A 16,081-nucleotide genomic window follows, 5' to 3' on the forward strand; every position below is an offset into this window, starting at 1 on the left:
TCATGCAGAAAGGCCCTTTTCTTGAGTCGGATAGCAGATATTAAAAGAGGCTACTCAGGAAACAGAGATGAGCGCTGAGGCAGATAGGGGCTCTATAAGGAGTAGTGGGGAGTGTGGCAAACATGAAAACGAGTCCCAGGAGAAGACAGCAAAAAGAACACTCCATTCCTGCCTATTGCACTCAGGGCTGTGAGATCCTCCAAGTTTTCAGGAAAAGTTGAAAATACAGATCTTTAGTGTAAAAATATCTTGATTTCTTTTAAGTTGGTTAATAACTCCTTAAAATGTTGTGAAAGACAAACAAAGTCCGTCAGCCTGACAGTTTCCCCTCATCCTGTAAGACCAGAGCCACTGAGGGCTCCAGAGCGAGGGTGGGAAATGCCAGGAGGGCAGCTGGCCAGCAGCAGGGCCCGGGCGAAGGGAGGAGGTGAGCAGGCCGCTGAGAGGCACTTCACTTATCGCTTATCACCCGCCTCAGGGAGAGTAACAGGGCTTGAATGCAGGTTGTGGTGAGAATGAAGATTTCAAACACTGATAAGCAGGGAGGGCAAAGCAGGTGGAATCTGGAGATGACCTGGATGGTGGACGAGGGAGAAGGACAAAGTAGAGAAGATCCCAGTTTTGAGCTGAGAGGTTTTGGAGAAGACGCCATCATAGGACCACACTGGGACCCTGAGGACATTTCACAAACCAACAAGCAGTTCTGCGTTAAGCCATTTCCAGTGCCTGCCCCATGACCGATGAGCGAAGTGCCTCTCAGCAGCCTCCTCCCCTCCTCCCTTCACCCAGGCCCTGCAGCTGGGCCAGCTGCCCAACTGACACACCCAGGGGCACGCTGCCATGCTGAGTGACAGAGGCACAGCCCTGCCGGCAGAACCCTTGGCCTGCAGCCAGGCCTGCAACAGCCAGGAGCTCCCCACAGGCTCAGGCGCCAGGCTGCAGTAATGCAACTGAGGCAGGTCCCCGAAACAGTCAGCCTGGGTGACAGCACATGCCACATACCACACACACACTTGCATGCACATACACTCACATACACACATTCACATGCACACACCACACACATTCACATGCACACAGCACACACACACATTCATATGCACACACCACACACACACATACTCACACACATTCACATACCACACACATTCACATGCACACACCACACACACATACCACACACACACATTCACATGCATACCACCACACACACACACATACACTCACACACATTCACATACCGCACACACACATTCACATGCACATACCACATACACATACCACATACACACATTCACATGCACACCACCACACACACTCACATGCACACATACTCAATACACACACGCACAATCACATGCACACAGCACACACACACTCAACGCATACCCACATGCACACACACTTCTAATGAGCTACACCATGAAGCCTGTCAAGTGGAGTGTCAGCTTTTAAAAAATAGACACGCTCACCTCTCTCCACAGTGAAGGGGGCAGGACTGCTCAAGCTAAAACAGCTTGAAAATGGATTATGGTTTTCAAGCTCCATGACAACCAGCTTAACAGCTTGCCGAAGGTGACAGTGGCTCACAGCACAGTCTCCGCCTCAAAATGGGGGTGTGAAGTGCCCTGGGATGGCAGCCCTACGAACACTGGCAGCTGAGGGAGACTCATGGGCAGCGGGGCCGGGGGTGGAGACAACCTGTTATGACAGCCACCACCTCCGAGGGCCCCTTGCTCTAGGCCTGCAGGGAAACCCACACAGGAAGACGCTGGAGAGCGGAGGCAGCCTGCAGCCTGGGGGTTGGGTGAGTGCCTGTGAAAATACTTACACATCATGGTTTCACTTTATGACAATCCAAACAACATTCTATAAGCAAGCCTATTTATTCTAAGAATCGTCTGGATGGCCGTCCGCTAGCCAAGTTGGCTCTGTGTGTACACATTGGCATCGAGCAGAATTACGTTGTCATGGGCGACTGAGAAAAGGGCCAAAGGGTAGGTTTAATACTTAAATGACTTATTTACACCAAGCGAAGCCAGAGATGTCGCTTTAAGGACGCTGAGCGGCAGCAGTCTGCACCTAATTCCCAACCCACACACGTGACACCCGCCACCACAGTGAACTCATGTTGTACAGCTGAGTGCCACTGGCTGGCTATTTACATTTGATTTGCAATTTTGATTTGATTTTATAATTGGAAGAACCATCAGCAGAAGGAGTTTATACTTGGTTTTAAGTGGGATATGTTTAAATATTATATTATTAAACGTTTAAATCAGCCCTGGGATCTGCAAGACATTTCTTCAGTTAACAAGGAGCCAGCTTTGCCGCATCACTGGAGGGGCCTCAGAACATCGGATGAAGGGAGACGGGGAAGCTTTCAGAAGGAAAATAGGTCACACGGAAGGACAGAGGACCGATGCCCTCAGGCCTCCCAGCAGCACCGCTGCCCGCAGGAAGCCGAGGAAGCAGTGTGCAGGGGCAGCAGGTGGGCGCAAGGGTGGGTGTGAGCACTGGCGCTGTGGACTCCGCGGTGAGGGGGGCACTTGGTGAGAAGGTGCTCAGTCCGAGAAGTTAGGGGAGCACGGGATGCTGACTGCAGGAGGGAGGAGCTGCGTGGGAAAGCGGGGTGACGTGGAGCCAAGCTGAGGAGGTGCTTTCCCAAGTCTGAGCCCCATTTCCTTTCCCCACCCTCCATGCAGGGCGCTCCTCCTCCACCCCCAATCTCTGCCCTTCTTAAAACCAACATATAGTGACTTGTTGAACAAATGAATATTTCTGGAGAGATTATTGTAGCTCTCCAGACACAGTTTTTAGAAAAGGACTCAGAGTTGGGCAGAAAGGGTGTGATGTGTCCCACCCTTGGTCTCAGCGGGTCATAAGGCCACTCTTTTCTGAGATAAAAGGACCTGGGGGTGGGGAGGGTCTGGGTCAACAGGGCACAGAACAGGAACCCAGGGAACAAATCCTCCATCTCCCCACACAGGCCCCTCTGACCTGCCTCTCAGCACAAATGAGACCCTTGGGCAGGGGCCAGGGAGTGGCCAAGTGCATGTAGAGAAAGACCAGTCCAGGTTTAAATTCCATCTCTGCCCCTCACTACCGGTGTGAGCTGGGGCAAGACAGCTCACCCTCCCAGCCCTTGCCCTACGCATGTTAATAGGTGCGACTATCTAATTCCAAGAGCTCAATCCAAAGCTGGCGTGAAGGTGCCCGGGCATGGAGCTCACACTCAGCAAACGGTAGCAAGGACCACAGAAGGTGCTAAGTAGCCTGGGCACCGAGGAGCATCCGTTACTCTTTCTAAAAAGAAGTTCAGCCCTAACCGGTTCTGCTCAGTGGATAGAGCGTCGGCCTGTGGACTGAAGGGGTCCCAGGTTCGATTCCAGTCAAGGGCATGTACCTTGGTTGCGGGCACATCCCCAGTAGGGGGCATGCAGGAGGCAACTGATCGATGTTTCTCGCTCATCGATGTTTCTAACTCTCTATCCCTCTCCCTTCCTCTCTGTAAAAGAATCAATAAAATATATATATATATTTTAAAGTTCAATGCAAATGTCTCTTCCCAGGAACCTGTCACTCCTGGTGCCTGAATATTTCAAGTAAAGACCTAACACGTCCCCAACTTGTTCAAAATCATAAGGGTGAAAAGAAAATGTGAGCAAAAGCCCCCAGATGCAGAGCTTCCTGGAAACAGGAACACGTGGCTCTGTATTTCTGCAGCTTTGTTAATAATTACCGTAATAATGTACACTAAGTGAGTGCTTGCTCTGCGCAGGCCATGTGACTACTGGCCTCGGGTGCCTCGCCCACTGACTCCTTCTCTCCCTCCGTCTGCTGGTGGTGAGAGGCCCACAGTGTAACTTCCTAGACAAACCACAGGAACTAGAAAGTCAGCCTTCGCATGAAAGTCATCAGGCTGCTCCCCGAGGAGACCGTGCCTCTTACACTGGGCTCCCCTCCTAGCTTTCTCCTCTCCCTCAAAAACACTCCCCATCCTGAACCTCTCCAAGGCCTAAGGCAGGTACGCGTGGCTGATAATCCTTCTAACCCTCTGCGGGCCTTCAAGGATTGAGATTTGAGTCATTGCCCAAGGTTACGTGTCCGGAACCCACAGGGGTGAAGCAAGTATCAGAAGTTCAAGCCTTCCTTGGGGTTGGGGTGAAAGGCTAGGTTTGTGTGAAGAGCATCCTCTGCTGCTTTCCTCGTCCCCAGGAACCCTCATCTGTCAATGCTGTCACTCTAATTGTGACAGTTTCACCTTTAAAATGACAACTTGGGCCCTAACCAGTTTGGCTCAGTGGATAGAGCGTTGGCCTGCGGACTGAAGGGTCCCAGGTTTGATTCCGATCAAGGGCATGTGCCTTGGTTGCGGGCATATCCCTAGCAGGGGATGTGCAGGAGGCAGCTGATCGATGTTTCTCTCTCATCGATGTTTCTAACTCTCTATCCCTCTCCCTTCCTCTCTGTAAAAACTCAATAAAATACAGTTTTTAAAAAATAATTAAATAACAGCTTGGTAGCTTAGATCCAGATAAGCAGCATACAACCCAACTCCAATCATTCCCAAAGCTCCAGTTGAGCTGTTCTGACTCAGTCACGAAGTTAAGCTTCCAGTGGAAAGCAGTGCGCGGTATCTCACCTACATCTGTGACTTCTGCTCCTGGAACAGACATCGTCTTAGATGACAAGTAACAACAGGTGGGAGGGAAAGGGGATGCCAGGCCTTATCTTTAATTTCAACAAATGAATCAACTGAACTACAGATATATTTTTCAAAGGAAAAAAATTGATGGCCAATAACAAGGGGGGAAATTCCTTACACCAGTCTTTTCCAGCTTTTTCATCTCGTGGCACACATAAACTAATTAGTAAAGTTCTGTGGCACACCAAAAAATATTTCTATTTTTTGCCAATCTGACAAAAAAAAAATAGGTATAATTTGGATTCATTCACACTGGATGGCTATTGTTGTGTTGGCTGCTGTCTTTTTTTCTTTTTTTCTTTGACAATCTAAGGGAAAAGAGGTCAGTGCCCTGACTAATAGTTAGGTATTTGCATGTTTTAAAAACCCTTGTGGCACACACAAATCACTGCCTTACGCTGTTCTATATTTTTATTCCCAGAAAGAGGTGCTGAATGGTCAAATGTTTCCCCAAAGTTTTATTGATTTTTCTCTTGAGCAGTAAACACTTTGGATTGAAAATGACATACTCAAAACAACCTTGCAATTAAAACAAAAAGCGGCCTTGGAATAGAAATTAGATTCAAGAATCTGGCCCTAACCGGTTTGGCTCAGTGGATAGAGCATCGGCCTGTGGACTGAAGGGTCCCAGGTTTGATTCCAGTCAAGGGCATGTACCTTGGTTGCGGGCACATCCCCAGTAAGAGGTGTGCAGGAGGCAACTGATCAATGTTTTTCTTTCATCGATGTTTCTTACTCTCTATCCCTTTCCCTTCCTCTCTGTAAAAAAATCAATAAAATATATTTTTTTAAAAAGAATCTGATGCCTTGCTCCTCCCACTTTGCTGAGGAATGGCATAAATGGAAGAGGAAACAGTGCTCGCCCCAGTGGACAGTCCATAATTATCTGTGGAGTGACCGACCCAATGATTTATTTTGAGTTCCAATGGCTCTCTGCACTGGCAAGCGAACTCGTTGTTAGAAAGGCAGGCAGGGTTGAAGATTTATGATTGCCCAGGTGCCCCCTCCCCACATGACCATAAATCCTTGGCAGCCTCTAGCTGTTCCAAGGGGCCCCGAGGGCAGAACAACAGTATATTGTAAGCACTCCCTTCAGAAGGCCCTGGGGGTGCTCTTGCTTAGAAAGAGCGAGTCTCCTAGGACCACAGCTCTCATTCCCGGGGAATCCTATTGCCCCACTCACTGAGGCGGGTCCTTCAGCCCAGAGGATGAGCAGGCTGAAGGGTCTCAGGCCTTCTACCCTCCGTATCCATTGTGCACCTGGAGGTGAGGTGAAGGTCATGCAGGCCGACCACTGCCCACGACGTGACACTGCGTCCGCACCTGGAGCTCCTGTCCTCTGACCTCCCACAGCTCTGTGGTCATTCGCACATCACATCTCATCATAGTCACTAACACATTAAAGCCCATCAAGATGTATATGTGTTATCTCCCCGGCACACTAAAAGCTCCCTGAGGACAGGGATGGTGTTTCGTTTCTTTTTGTAACCCACCCCCCCCTACATAGCATGATATCCAACCCACATACTTACACAGTGAATTTTTTCTATTGAGTGAATAAAAGGAAGTGCTCTCCCAGATACAATGTTTAAGCCTAAAACTATCACTCAACCTACTTCCTAGAATATCTGAGTTAAGAATAAGAGGAACCCACATAATTGCATGGGTGCTTCGTTTTCCCTTGAAATTGACTGAGGACTGGAGATGAGATGGTCACGCAGGTTATATAAGAAAGGCTATAAACAGCAGCTGCCCTAGGTGTGTAAGCAAAGGCAGTCCAAAGGGACAATGGAGCTATATTCTTTTTCTAACTCTTGCCTTCATTGATCGGTTCATCCCAGACAGAGAGACTCTTAGATCAATTGTTATATTTATGAATTGGTTCAATCTCACCTTTAAATTCCATGTCAATAGTCAACGTGCATAGTACTTGAGCAGACTTCCCGTTTATTCGTTGAGCTGCTAAAAAAACCAGCAAACGTCTACTGCCAAGCAATTTAAATAAATGCGCAGGGTCTTAAATTATGGAACAAATTGAAAGAGCAACTTGTACACTTTCCAGCCACCCGCGCCAGGCATTTCATCAGGTTCACAAACGACAGGACTATTTGTGCTGAAGGTGACAAGAGACCAGAGGAGCCCATCTCTTTCTGTGTAAAAGGGAGAGTCATTTCAGAGTGAGGAGAAGCCAGCGTAATTTAATAAAACGTAAAATATCTTAAACGGAAAGATATTTCATCATTTTTAAGTAACAGTCAAAAAACCACCCTAGGATAATAAACTGCTGCTTGGTAGACAATTGAAGAATTGTTCCTTTAATTAATGATAAAAGAATGATTGGTACTTGACATACAAATGGTGGTGGAACATTATTTGGTTCTCTTCGCTAAGTTACACACACCATTTAAAATCCTGCATCATTTCGTGCACATTCTTTCACCAGAAAATAAACAGGATCGTACAATACAAAGATAAATCGTGGCTCGAGCTGTGTCCGAATCCTCAGAAGGATTACGAAGTAGCTGAGTAACCATTTGGAGGTGGGAGTGGGGGTAAGGAAAAGGTAACCACAATAGAAGAGGGATTTGGAGAAAGAAAGGAGATAAGAAAGCTATGCCCACACCAGGCATTCAGTAAACATCTGCCGAGGAATTGGAGGAGAGCCAGGGTGAGGAGGTTGGGGCACCGGGTCAGGAGCCACATCACAGAAACGGCAGTTGAAGGGAATGGGATCTGAGCTGTTATCACGAATGGGCTGCCTCGGAAGGACAGATCCAAGTGACCCAGAGCAGCCGATGGAGAGCTCCCTCCCTCCTCCAGGTCACAGGCAACTTCTTTATATATGTCAAGTATGTATTATTGGGCGTGTTCTCTGGAGATGCTGACTAAGGAGGCCTGGAGTGGTTTCTAAAAGCTCCCAAATGACTCTGATAAGCAAGTTTGCAAACCACAGGACTTGGTAACATCTAAGCTTCCTTCTCTGCATGAATCAAAGCCTGGCCCACATCAGCGCGTGGCAGCCTCTATAAATGATTTTTACTTTGTAGTTAAATAAGAGATCAAGGAAAGAGACTGCAGAAAAAGGGAACTGAGCCCTCAGACTATTATAGGGTCTATCTCCTTCCCACTAAACGGCCAACCGAATGTACTGTGCCCATGCCATCCTATAGCACGATGTGAATAATCTGGGCCACGTCTTAGAGACAGTTAAATAACTATGTCCAAATCAAGTCCACAGAATGGGTGAGAAAAGTCCAAATGGATCCGCCTACTCCTGCAGCCAATCAAATCTCCCGCCTTAAATTTCTACATTGTGAAGACCCTAGGTAAGCATTCAGCACTCCTCTAGGGAGACACTGAACTTCACAAACAGAAAACTAAACCAAGTGACTCATTTCCCATGCTGAGTGTTCCTGCGTCACTCAGGCACATGGGCATCCCCACCTGGAATGCTCTCCCACCCCCCACCCAACCTCACATTCCAGCTGTAGACCACTCCCATGCCTGAGACCATTTAGTCTCATATCACCAGGGCACTTCATGATAAGGAGGGGAGCCCTGACTGGTTTGGTTCAGTGGATAGAGCGTCGGCCTGCGGACCAAAGGGTCCCGGGTTCGATTCAGGTCAAGGGCATGTACCTTGGTTGCGGGCACATCCCCAGTAGGGGGCGTGCAGGAGGTAGCTGATCGATGTTTCTCGCTCATCGATGTTTCTAACTCTCTATCCCTCTCCCTTCCTCTCTGTAAAAAATCAATAAAATATATTTTTAAAAAAGGAGGGGTCATGTGCATGGCTTGTGTCATACTATGGGGAACACTCAAAGAATAGTATACGTGTCGATTTATTTTTGTGCCCCTCCCAACCCTAATCACTCTTCTTTGTGCATAGTTATAATAAATAGACACTCTGTGGATAAATTCATCCCACAGATAGTTATTGAGTGCCTACTATATGCTAGGCATTATTCTAGGCACTGGGAATAGAGTAGAAAACAAAATAGATAAAATCCTGGCCCTCCTGGAACTTAGATAAGCAAAATAGTGTTAGATGGAGATAAGAGCTGTAAAAACAATTAAAGCAGGAAAGGGAAATAGAAAGTGTTGAGGGTGTTGTGATTCCAAACAAACAAACAAAAAACGGTGATCATGAAAGGTTCACTATGGGTAAAGCTCTGAAGGAGGTGAGGGAGTGAGCCACACAGATATCTAGGAGAAGACTGTTCCAGGCAAAGGGAACAGCAAGTTGCAAAGCCCTGAGGAGGAAACACTTACGGCATGTATAAGGAATGAGGAAGCCAGTGGGGAGTGTAGGGAGCAGAGTGAAGGGGAAAGAAATGGAAGATCAGAGAGGTATTGAGATCAGTGTAATAACACATGCTACATCCTATATAATAAAAGCCTAATATGCAAATTGTCCCTTCAACCAGGAGTTCAACCAGGGGGCGGGGCCAGCTGGCCAACCGCCTGGGGCCCCTCCCCCCAGCTGGCCGGGCCCAATCAGTGCTGATTGGGGTGGGCTGTCCAAACCCCACCTGTGCACGAATTTGTCCACCGGGCTTCTAGTATATATATAATTTGATTTATATGATTAGTATCACTCTAGTTTCTGTGTTGAGAATAAAGTGGTAGGGGATGAAGGAGGAAGAAGGGAGAGCAGGTGGAACTTACTAAAATAATCCAGGCAAGAGAAGTTGGTGTTATGGACCAAGGAAGAGGAGGTCAGACTCGGGGTTTATTTTGAAAGTTGAACCAATGGGATTTACTGACTAACTGAATATAGGATACGAGGCTAGGATGACACCAAGGTTTCTGAGTTGAATAACTTTTAGGATGAGGTTGCCATTACTGAGAAGAACAAGGCAGAAAGAGCAGTTGGGAGAAGGACAGGGCTGAGAGCTTGTGTTTGCATGTTAAAGCTGAGCTGCCTACTAGGTATCCAAGTGAGATGTCAAGGAGATAGTTGAATAAATAAGAATGAAGTCTGGTGGAGAGGTATAGACTAGAGATAAATAAATTGGGGATTCATCAGTATATAGATGGCAACTTAAACCATGAGACTAAAAAAAGAACCCCAAGAGATGGAATGTAGGAAGCTCAGAGAAGAGGTCTGAGCGCTTATCCCAATGTGTGAAAATTAGAAAAATGTGGAATAATCAGCAAAGGGAATGGGAAGAGTTTGCTGCCTGGGAAGCCAGATGAAGATAAAATGTTTTAAGGGAGGAGGGGCTGATCAATTGTGTCAAATCCACAAATGAGCTAAGGCCGTGGTTGGCAAACTGCGGCTCTCGAGCCACATGCAGCTCTTTGGCCCCTTAAGTGTGGCTCTTCCACAAAATACCACGTGTGGGCGCACATACAGTGCGATTGAAACTTCGTGGCCCATGAGCAGAAGTCGGTTTTCGGCCTGGGTAAGTAAATTTTGAAGTACTGTTGATATTTGGCTCTGTTGACTGATGAGTTTGCCGACCACTGAGCTAAGAAATGAGAATGGGCCTTTGGATTGAGCAACACAGAGTCATGGTTACTTAACAAGACAGCTTTGGTGCAGTGTTGGTGGTAGGAACCCTGAGTCATTTCAAAAGAAAAAGGACAGTTGGGACTGGGTTTGTTGTTCAAGAATATAGAGGGGTTTTTCAAGTTTTGTTTTGAAGAAAAGGAAAGGGTTTTACTAACTAGAGGAGGAAGAAGAAGGTTAAGAAAGGACTTTAGATTTTAAAAGAGAAGAAATAATAGCATGTTTATACTCTGATGGGAACTATCCAGGAGAGAAGGAAATAATTATGACACAGGACAGTGAGGTGAAATATCAGAGCACTATTGGGTGGGCAAGAAGTTACAGTGCCTAGTTTGGAATGTGGACAGTTCGTCCACTGTGAGAAGACTCACAGTGTGTGTGGACACGTGCCAGTGGGGACATGTGGGGACTTGTGGAAGTTCCCTCCGATTGTCTTTATTTTCTCAATGAAACAGGAAACAAGGCTGATGGCTGAGATGAGGTGTCGGAGAATGGAGGAAGAGGAATGGTATCTATATGTCACCTAGGAAAATGGGAGAACTGGTGGTCTAGACAAACATAGTATAAGTATAAGGACCAGCTTGTAGTTACCCATCATGAATTCACAGTGAACCCAGGCAGAGAATGAATGAGTGAATTCACAAATATTTCAGAAGAGATCAACAAACCACAATCTGGAAAAGAAAGTTTGTCTAGCTCTCCTTTTTCCCTCCAGACCAAGTAACACCAAGACTGGGGACAGTATGTAATTGGACACTTCAAGCAGGTTCCTTCTTAGTGGACCTCAAGCATCATCTTACACATTGTTGACACTCCATTAAATATTTGCTCTTAAAGGAATATTTCTGAAACTCGACATCAGCTTGACCTAATAGTATTTCAGAACAGATTTTAAGCCAAGCAGACTTGGGTTCTGGTCCCTGCTCTAGCAATTACTATTTGTGTGATATAACCGCTCTGCACCTCAATTTCCTCATCCATAAAATGGGAATAAATAAAAATAGAACTCACCTCACTGGGCTTCAAGGATTAGATAGTATGTCTGCCTAACACAGCGCCTGCCTTACAGTAAGTATTTCACCAATAAGAGCTACTGTAAGTCTGAGGAAATCAACAGTGGACCCGGGCCAGGGAGAAGATTAGTCTTGATTCAAATTTTTATCAGATCTGGGTGACGCCTTTGTTTACAGAGCTCAAAATGTCAGTTTTATTATGCATCTTTTAATGATTACGGGCCTCTGTCCAGAAGACTGATTAGCAACTCACCTGATCTACACCCTCCAAGAATCAGTAAATCAGTCCCAGAGTGGGGACTATTATGTCCTTTGGTTATTATAAAAAGGCAAAGTTTTGAACCATAAATCAGCTATGAATCAGTGACTTACAGCCAATGTGTTTGTTTTCTTTAAAATATCTGTGTAACCCCATGGCAATGTGAAGGAGACACCTGATTGAATGGTGTTGCTCTATATCAATCAAGGGCAAAGCAGATGTACATTTCTTAGTTCATCCTAGCTTGAGGCCTGTGTCAGTGGCCAGAGCTGTTTCATGACTGAGGCACATAAAAAAATAAAATAAAATACCTATGTAAAACACAAACTATCACAAAGTACATTCCTAGGCCTGGCCAAGAAGTGCAAATTTGAGTAAGACAGTCCTCTTTTATAAAAACAATAATAGCTAATATTTATCAGGATCATTGAACCAGGCACTGTGCCAATAACTTTTAAAATCAGGAGTTTAATTACTTCTCATCTCAACCCTAGTAGCAGGTGCTATCATTACAAGTGAGAAAATGAAGACTTTGGGAGCTTATGTGATTTGTCCTGGTCAGGCACTTTGACCTACAGTGAGATGAGGAATCAAGGCCAGACTAAGAGCTTGGAGGGCCTTGCTGAACAGTGACGGCCTTGGCCTTGGCCTTCCTGTAGCTTCCTAGAGGTGTTCTGTTTTAGGGGGTGGAGATAGGGCTGGGGGATTCATAAGAATTAAGAGGAGGGGCTGGATTCAGTGTAGAACTATCCCAGGTTAAGATTCCAAACTGTAGATGTTGGTGTTAAGGTGTCCACAGCTTTCAAATTCTATCCAGAGGCACACTTGATAATAAAACATTCCATATTGGTCTGGAGTAAGGTTTTAAGGGTTCCAAATGGGAGCAGCCCTAGAATGTGAGGTCAGAAAATGTTTCCACAGAAAGAAAAGCTAAAACAATCAACATCAACATGAGGAGCTTAGCCATCGCCAGAAATCCCTCCAACGTAAAAGATGCTTTGATGATATATTACAAATGAGACTCAGGTATTTCCCCAGTTCTCCACAACAAGGCCTGAATGTTGGCACAATTCAATCAGGGATACCCGGAGGGCTTCCCTATCCAATCAAGAGACCTGAGTCTTCCTCAAATCCAATTAACGGTGACCATGAAAAATGGGATGAGGATGTCAATTAAGTCACCAAAGAACATTGCAATCTGCTCTATTGCGTTAAGACCTCTGTCTGAGCTGACACTGTGTCAACAGAAAGAAATATGTTAAGACGTGGGAGATGGGGAGTAGACTCAAATATTTTAAATGCATCACTCTTCATCTGACACTTTGGAGGAAAAAGATCACACAGACCCTGGAGGGTTATAGCCACAAAACTATCGCCAAGAAGGGGAATTAATGAGTGAACAAAGGGTAAATTAAAATACCTCGGAAGAAGGTGGTGCCCTTTGTTCTGTTCCCCAATCAAGCTTCGGATTTCCTGTCTCATTTCCCAAGGGCATCCACCCACCAGGACAATGTGTCCTGAGCAAATGACTACTGTCACCTTCCTGCCAGATGTCACACTTATTCACTAGCAAATTCTGTTGATCCTACCTCCAAATAGCACCCACATCTGCCCACCCTTCCCCATTCCCACCTCCAACACCTTGGTCTGGGCCACACGGCTCCCTCCGGCTTCCTAACTGTGGCCTGACCTTCCACACTGCCCACTTGGCCATTCTCCACAGAGTAGCCACACTGTCTTTTCAACACTCTAACCCGCCTTCAACCACTTAGGAACGAAATTTATAGTTTTTGAATGTGTTGTGTAAAGATCTGTCTGACCATCTAATTAAGCTATTACCAAAAGAAGATTCAAGTAAGTAGATTATCTTGCCACAAAACCAGCAAAACCAGAAGTAGATGAATCTGTTCTGAATTAGAAGCCCTTAATGCTGTAAGTAATATGTACAAAGTTACATTTTGACAAGACAACAAGTTGTAGTCATCACCTAATGAAGTAAATAAGCCCCAATAATAAATATATCTCTCTCCACAGTGACTGAATCTATGTTAGAGTATAATATTCTACTTTGATTTTTTTCACATTGTTGAATTTTCTGTGTGAATGAAAAATATTGGAAAGGATCAGATTTAAATGTGGTCATTCAGTGTAAAATATAATTTTAGGTTTAAAACAGAAATACTGTGTAGAAATATTGTGGATCACCTCAGTAAATCTCACATCCCTTCTGTTACCCCAATTGTTTGGGTAAAATCTGGCAGAAACCAGAGAAAAAAAAGGCTGAGTAATTTCCCTAGTCAGTGTGTCAGACTGACTCAAACTCTTGTCTTACTCATTCTATGCATGACATTATTTACTCACATCACAACTACCTATAATAATAAAAGCATAATATGCTAATTAGACCAGACAGCGGCGGCTGCAAGGGTCGAGGGCAGGCAGCCGAGGTGGTTTCAAGGGCGGTGCCTTCCCCTGATCAGCCTGGTTGCCTCCCACAGAGGGAGGCCAGACTGTGGCTTAGACCCACTCCTTGCAGGGACATCCCCTGAGGGCTCTCAGACTGTGAGAGGGGGCAGGCTGGGCTGAGGAACCCCTTCCCCCCTCCCCCAGTGCATGAATTTTTGTGCACCAGGCCTCTAGTACTAAATAATAATAATAAGGTTGTTTCATCTCACAAATATGAAAGCCTCATCATGAATGTTATCAACTATTTTTAATAGTCCATGAACCAATGTCAAAGATTTAACATGACATGTGCATTTGGGGATTCCAAGTCTAATAAAGGGCAAATCGGTAGTTAGTTTCCATTTAAAAGACAGGACTGTGTGTCCAGACCCCCAAATCTAGACGCTGACTGGAACTCTCCTCACCTGGGTGATCCCCTGCCCTCACTCTTTCCTCGCAGGGTCTCCCAGCATGCCTCCCCATGCCGGCTCTAGTCTTGGGACAGGCAGACCGCATAGGCCTGCCTTCCACCAGGAGGAAGTGATTTGGAGGGGATGTGAGGAAGTTGAACAGAGCTTTGAGTAGGCCTTCTTTCCTCACAGGAACAGAGAGCATCTAGACCAGCGGTTCTCAACCTGTGGGTTGCGACCCCTTTGGTGGTCAAACAACCCTTCCACAGGGGTCGCCTAAGACCATCCTGCATATCAGATATTTACATTACGATTCATAACAGTAGCAACATTACAGTTATGAAGTAGCAACGAAAATAATTTTATGGTTGGGTCACAACATGAGGAACTGTATTTAAAGGGCCAGAAGGTTGAGAACCACTGGTCTAGACAGTGGCAAGTGCAGCTGGCTGGCCTTCCCAGAGAGCTGGCTTAGCCTGAGCATGCCCTTTTGGGGCCAGTAATCCAAGAGGCACCCAGATCTCATTTTCTGTCCTTCTCTGTGGCTGAAGAAGTCAGTCTCCTGTGAGATTGGAAACCCACCTATCAGAGAGCACACCTCACTGCCTCCATATCTCCTTAAGCTGGGTCAGGATAACTGAGACAAAGCAAAACTAGCTCTTTCTTCATCTTAGATGATCACTTCCACTCATAGTAACACAATCACCAAGAGTGAAAAAAGATCCTCTGTAGTATTTCTGATACGCTATTTAGTAAAACAATGAGAATTTTGAAAGCCAGGCATATTTTATCTTTAATGATTAAAAAAAGAAAGAAAGAGGAAGCAGCAGTCAAGATAATACATCTGTTAGTATGCTTAGGTTAGACACAGTCATCTTTTGGTTGAGATACTTCCAGTAAGTCTATAAATCAATTGTGTTCACTTTACTTAGATTGAAGAACTCAACTTCAAGGGCTGGTCCTGCATGTTAGGAGAATAACAGATATTATCCCGTAACCCCCTTCCCCTCTGATTGTAGCTGGAGCCTCCTGAGATTCTCGTGCTGGTCTTGTCCCTCTGTCAACCTACATAGGGCTTCCATCGTCCCTGGGACCCCATTCCTCTGCCCACACTTGAGGGTTTCCTCTGCCTCCCACCTGGGCTGGGGTATCAGACAGACCACTGGACCCTTAGCCCAGAGACAGGTCAGCGTAAACCTTTCCAGTGTGGTGCCAGCCCCTGATCACAAGGCACAGGTAGACTGGGAGGGCACAGAGCCTCCACAAAAGCCCCAGGTGTCTGCAGGTGGGGGTGCAGGGCCCCTTGGGGGGGGGGGCAGGAGAGAGACACACACAAAGCCCTCTGGGAGATTATGGTCACAGTACGCAGCCTACTCACGAGTGAGGTAAAACATTACACTGATGAGTAGCCAGACAATATTTATACCACAACCCAGGCTAACAGTAGAGCAAAGGGGAAAGACACAGGCAGCAAAGAGAAGCCTATCTCCCATGCTCAGGGATGAAGTCTGTCCCCATCTACTCACTGGGAGTTACTGGGCAGAACCAGCTCCTAGGGCAGTGATGGCGAACCTTTTGAGCTCGGCATGTCAGCATTTTGAAAAACCCTAACTTAACTCTGGTGCCGTGTCACATACAGAAATTTTTTTATCTTTGCAACCATAGTAAAACAAAGATTTATATTTTTGATATTTATTTTATATATTTAAATGCCATTTAACAAAGAAAAAT

General features: G+C 45.9%; 1 protein-coding gene across 2 annotated transcripts in view; it reads right to left on the minus strand.

The window, feature by feature from the left end:
- The window catches only part of PPP1R14C (protein phosphatase 1 regulatory inhibitor subunit 14C), a 54,840-nt gene that overhangs the window by 20,787 nt on the left and 17,972 nt on the right, over positions 1-16,081 (minus strand). The window contains exon 2 of one of the 2 annotated variants that reach the window (XM_014446007.2): positions 213-574. The exons of the other annotated variant lie outside the window; for it this stretch is intronic. Coding sequence (XP_014301493.1) covers positions 452-574 — 123 coding nt within the window. The 3' untranslated portion in view covers positions 213-451. Of the gene's footprint in view, positions 1-212; positions 575-16,081 lie in introns of those variants that run through there. 2 annotated transcript variants of the gene reach the window in all.

This window comes from Myotis lucifugus, unplaced genomic scaffold (genome assembly GCF_000147115.1).
Source record: "Myotis lucifugus unplaced genomic scaffold, Myoluc2.0 scaffold_494, whole genome shotgun sequence".
NCBI lineage: Eukaryota > Metazoa > Chordata > Mammalia > Chiroptera > Vespertilionidae > Myotis > Myotis lucifugus.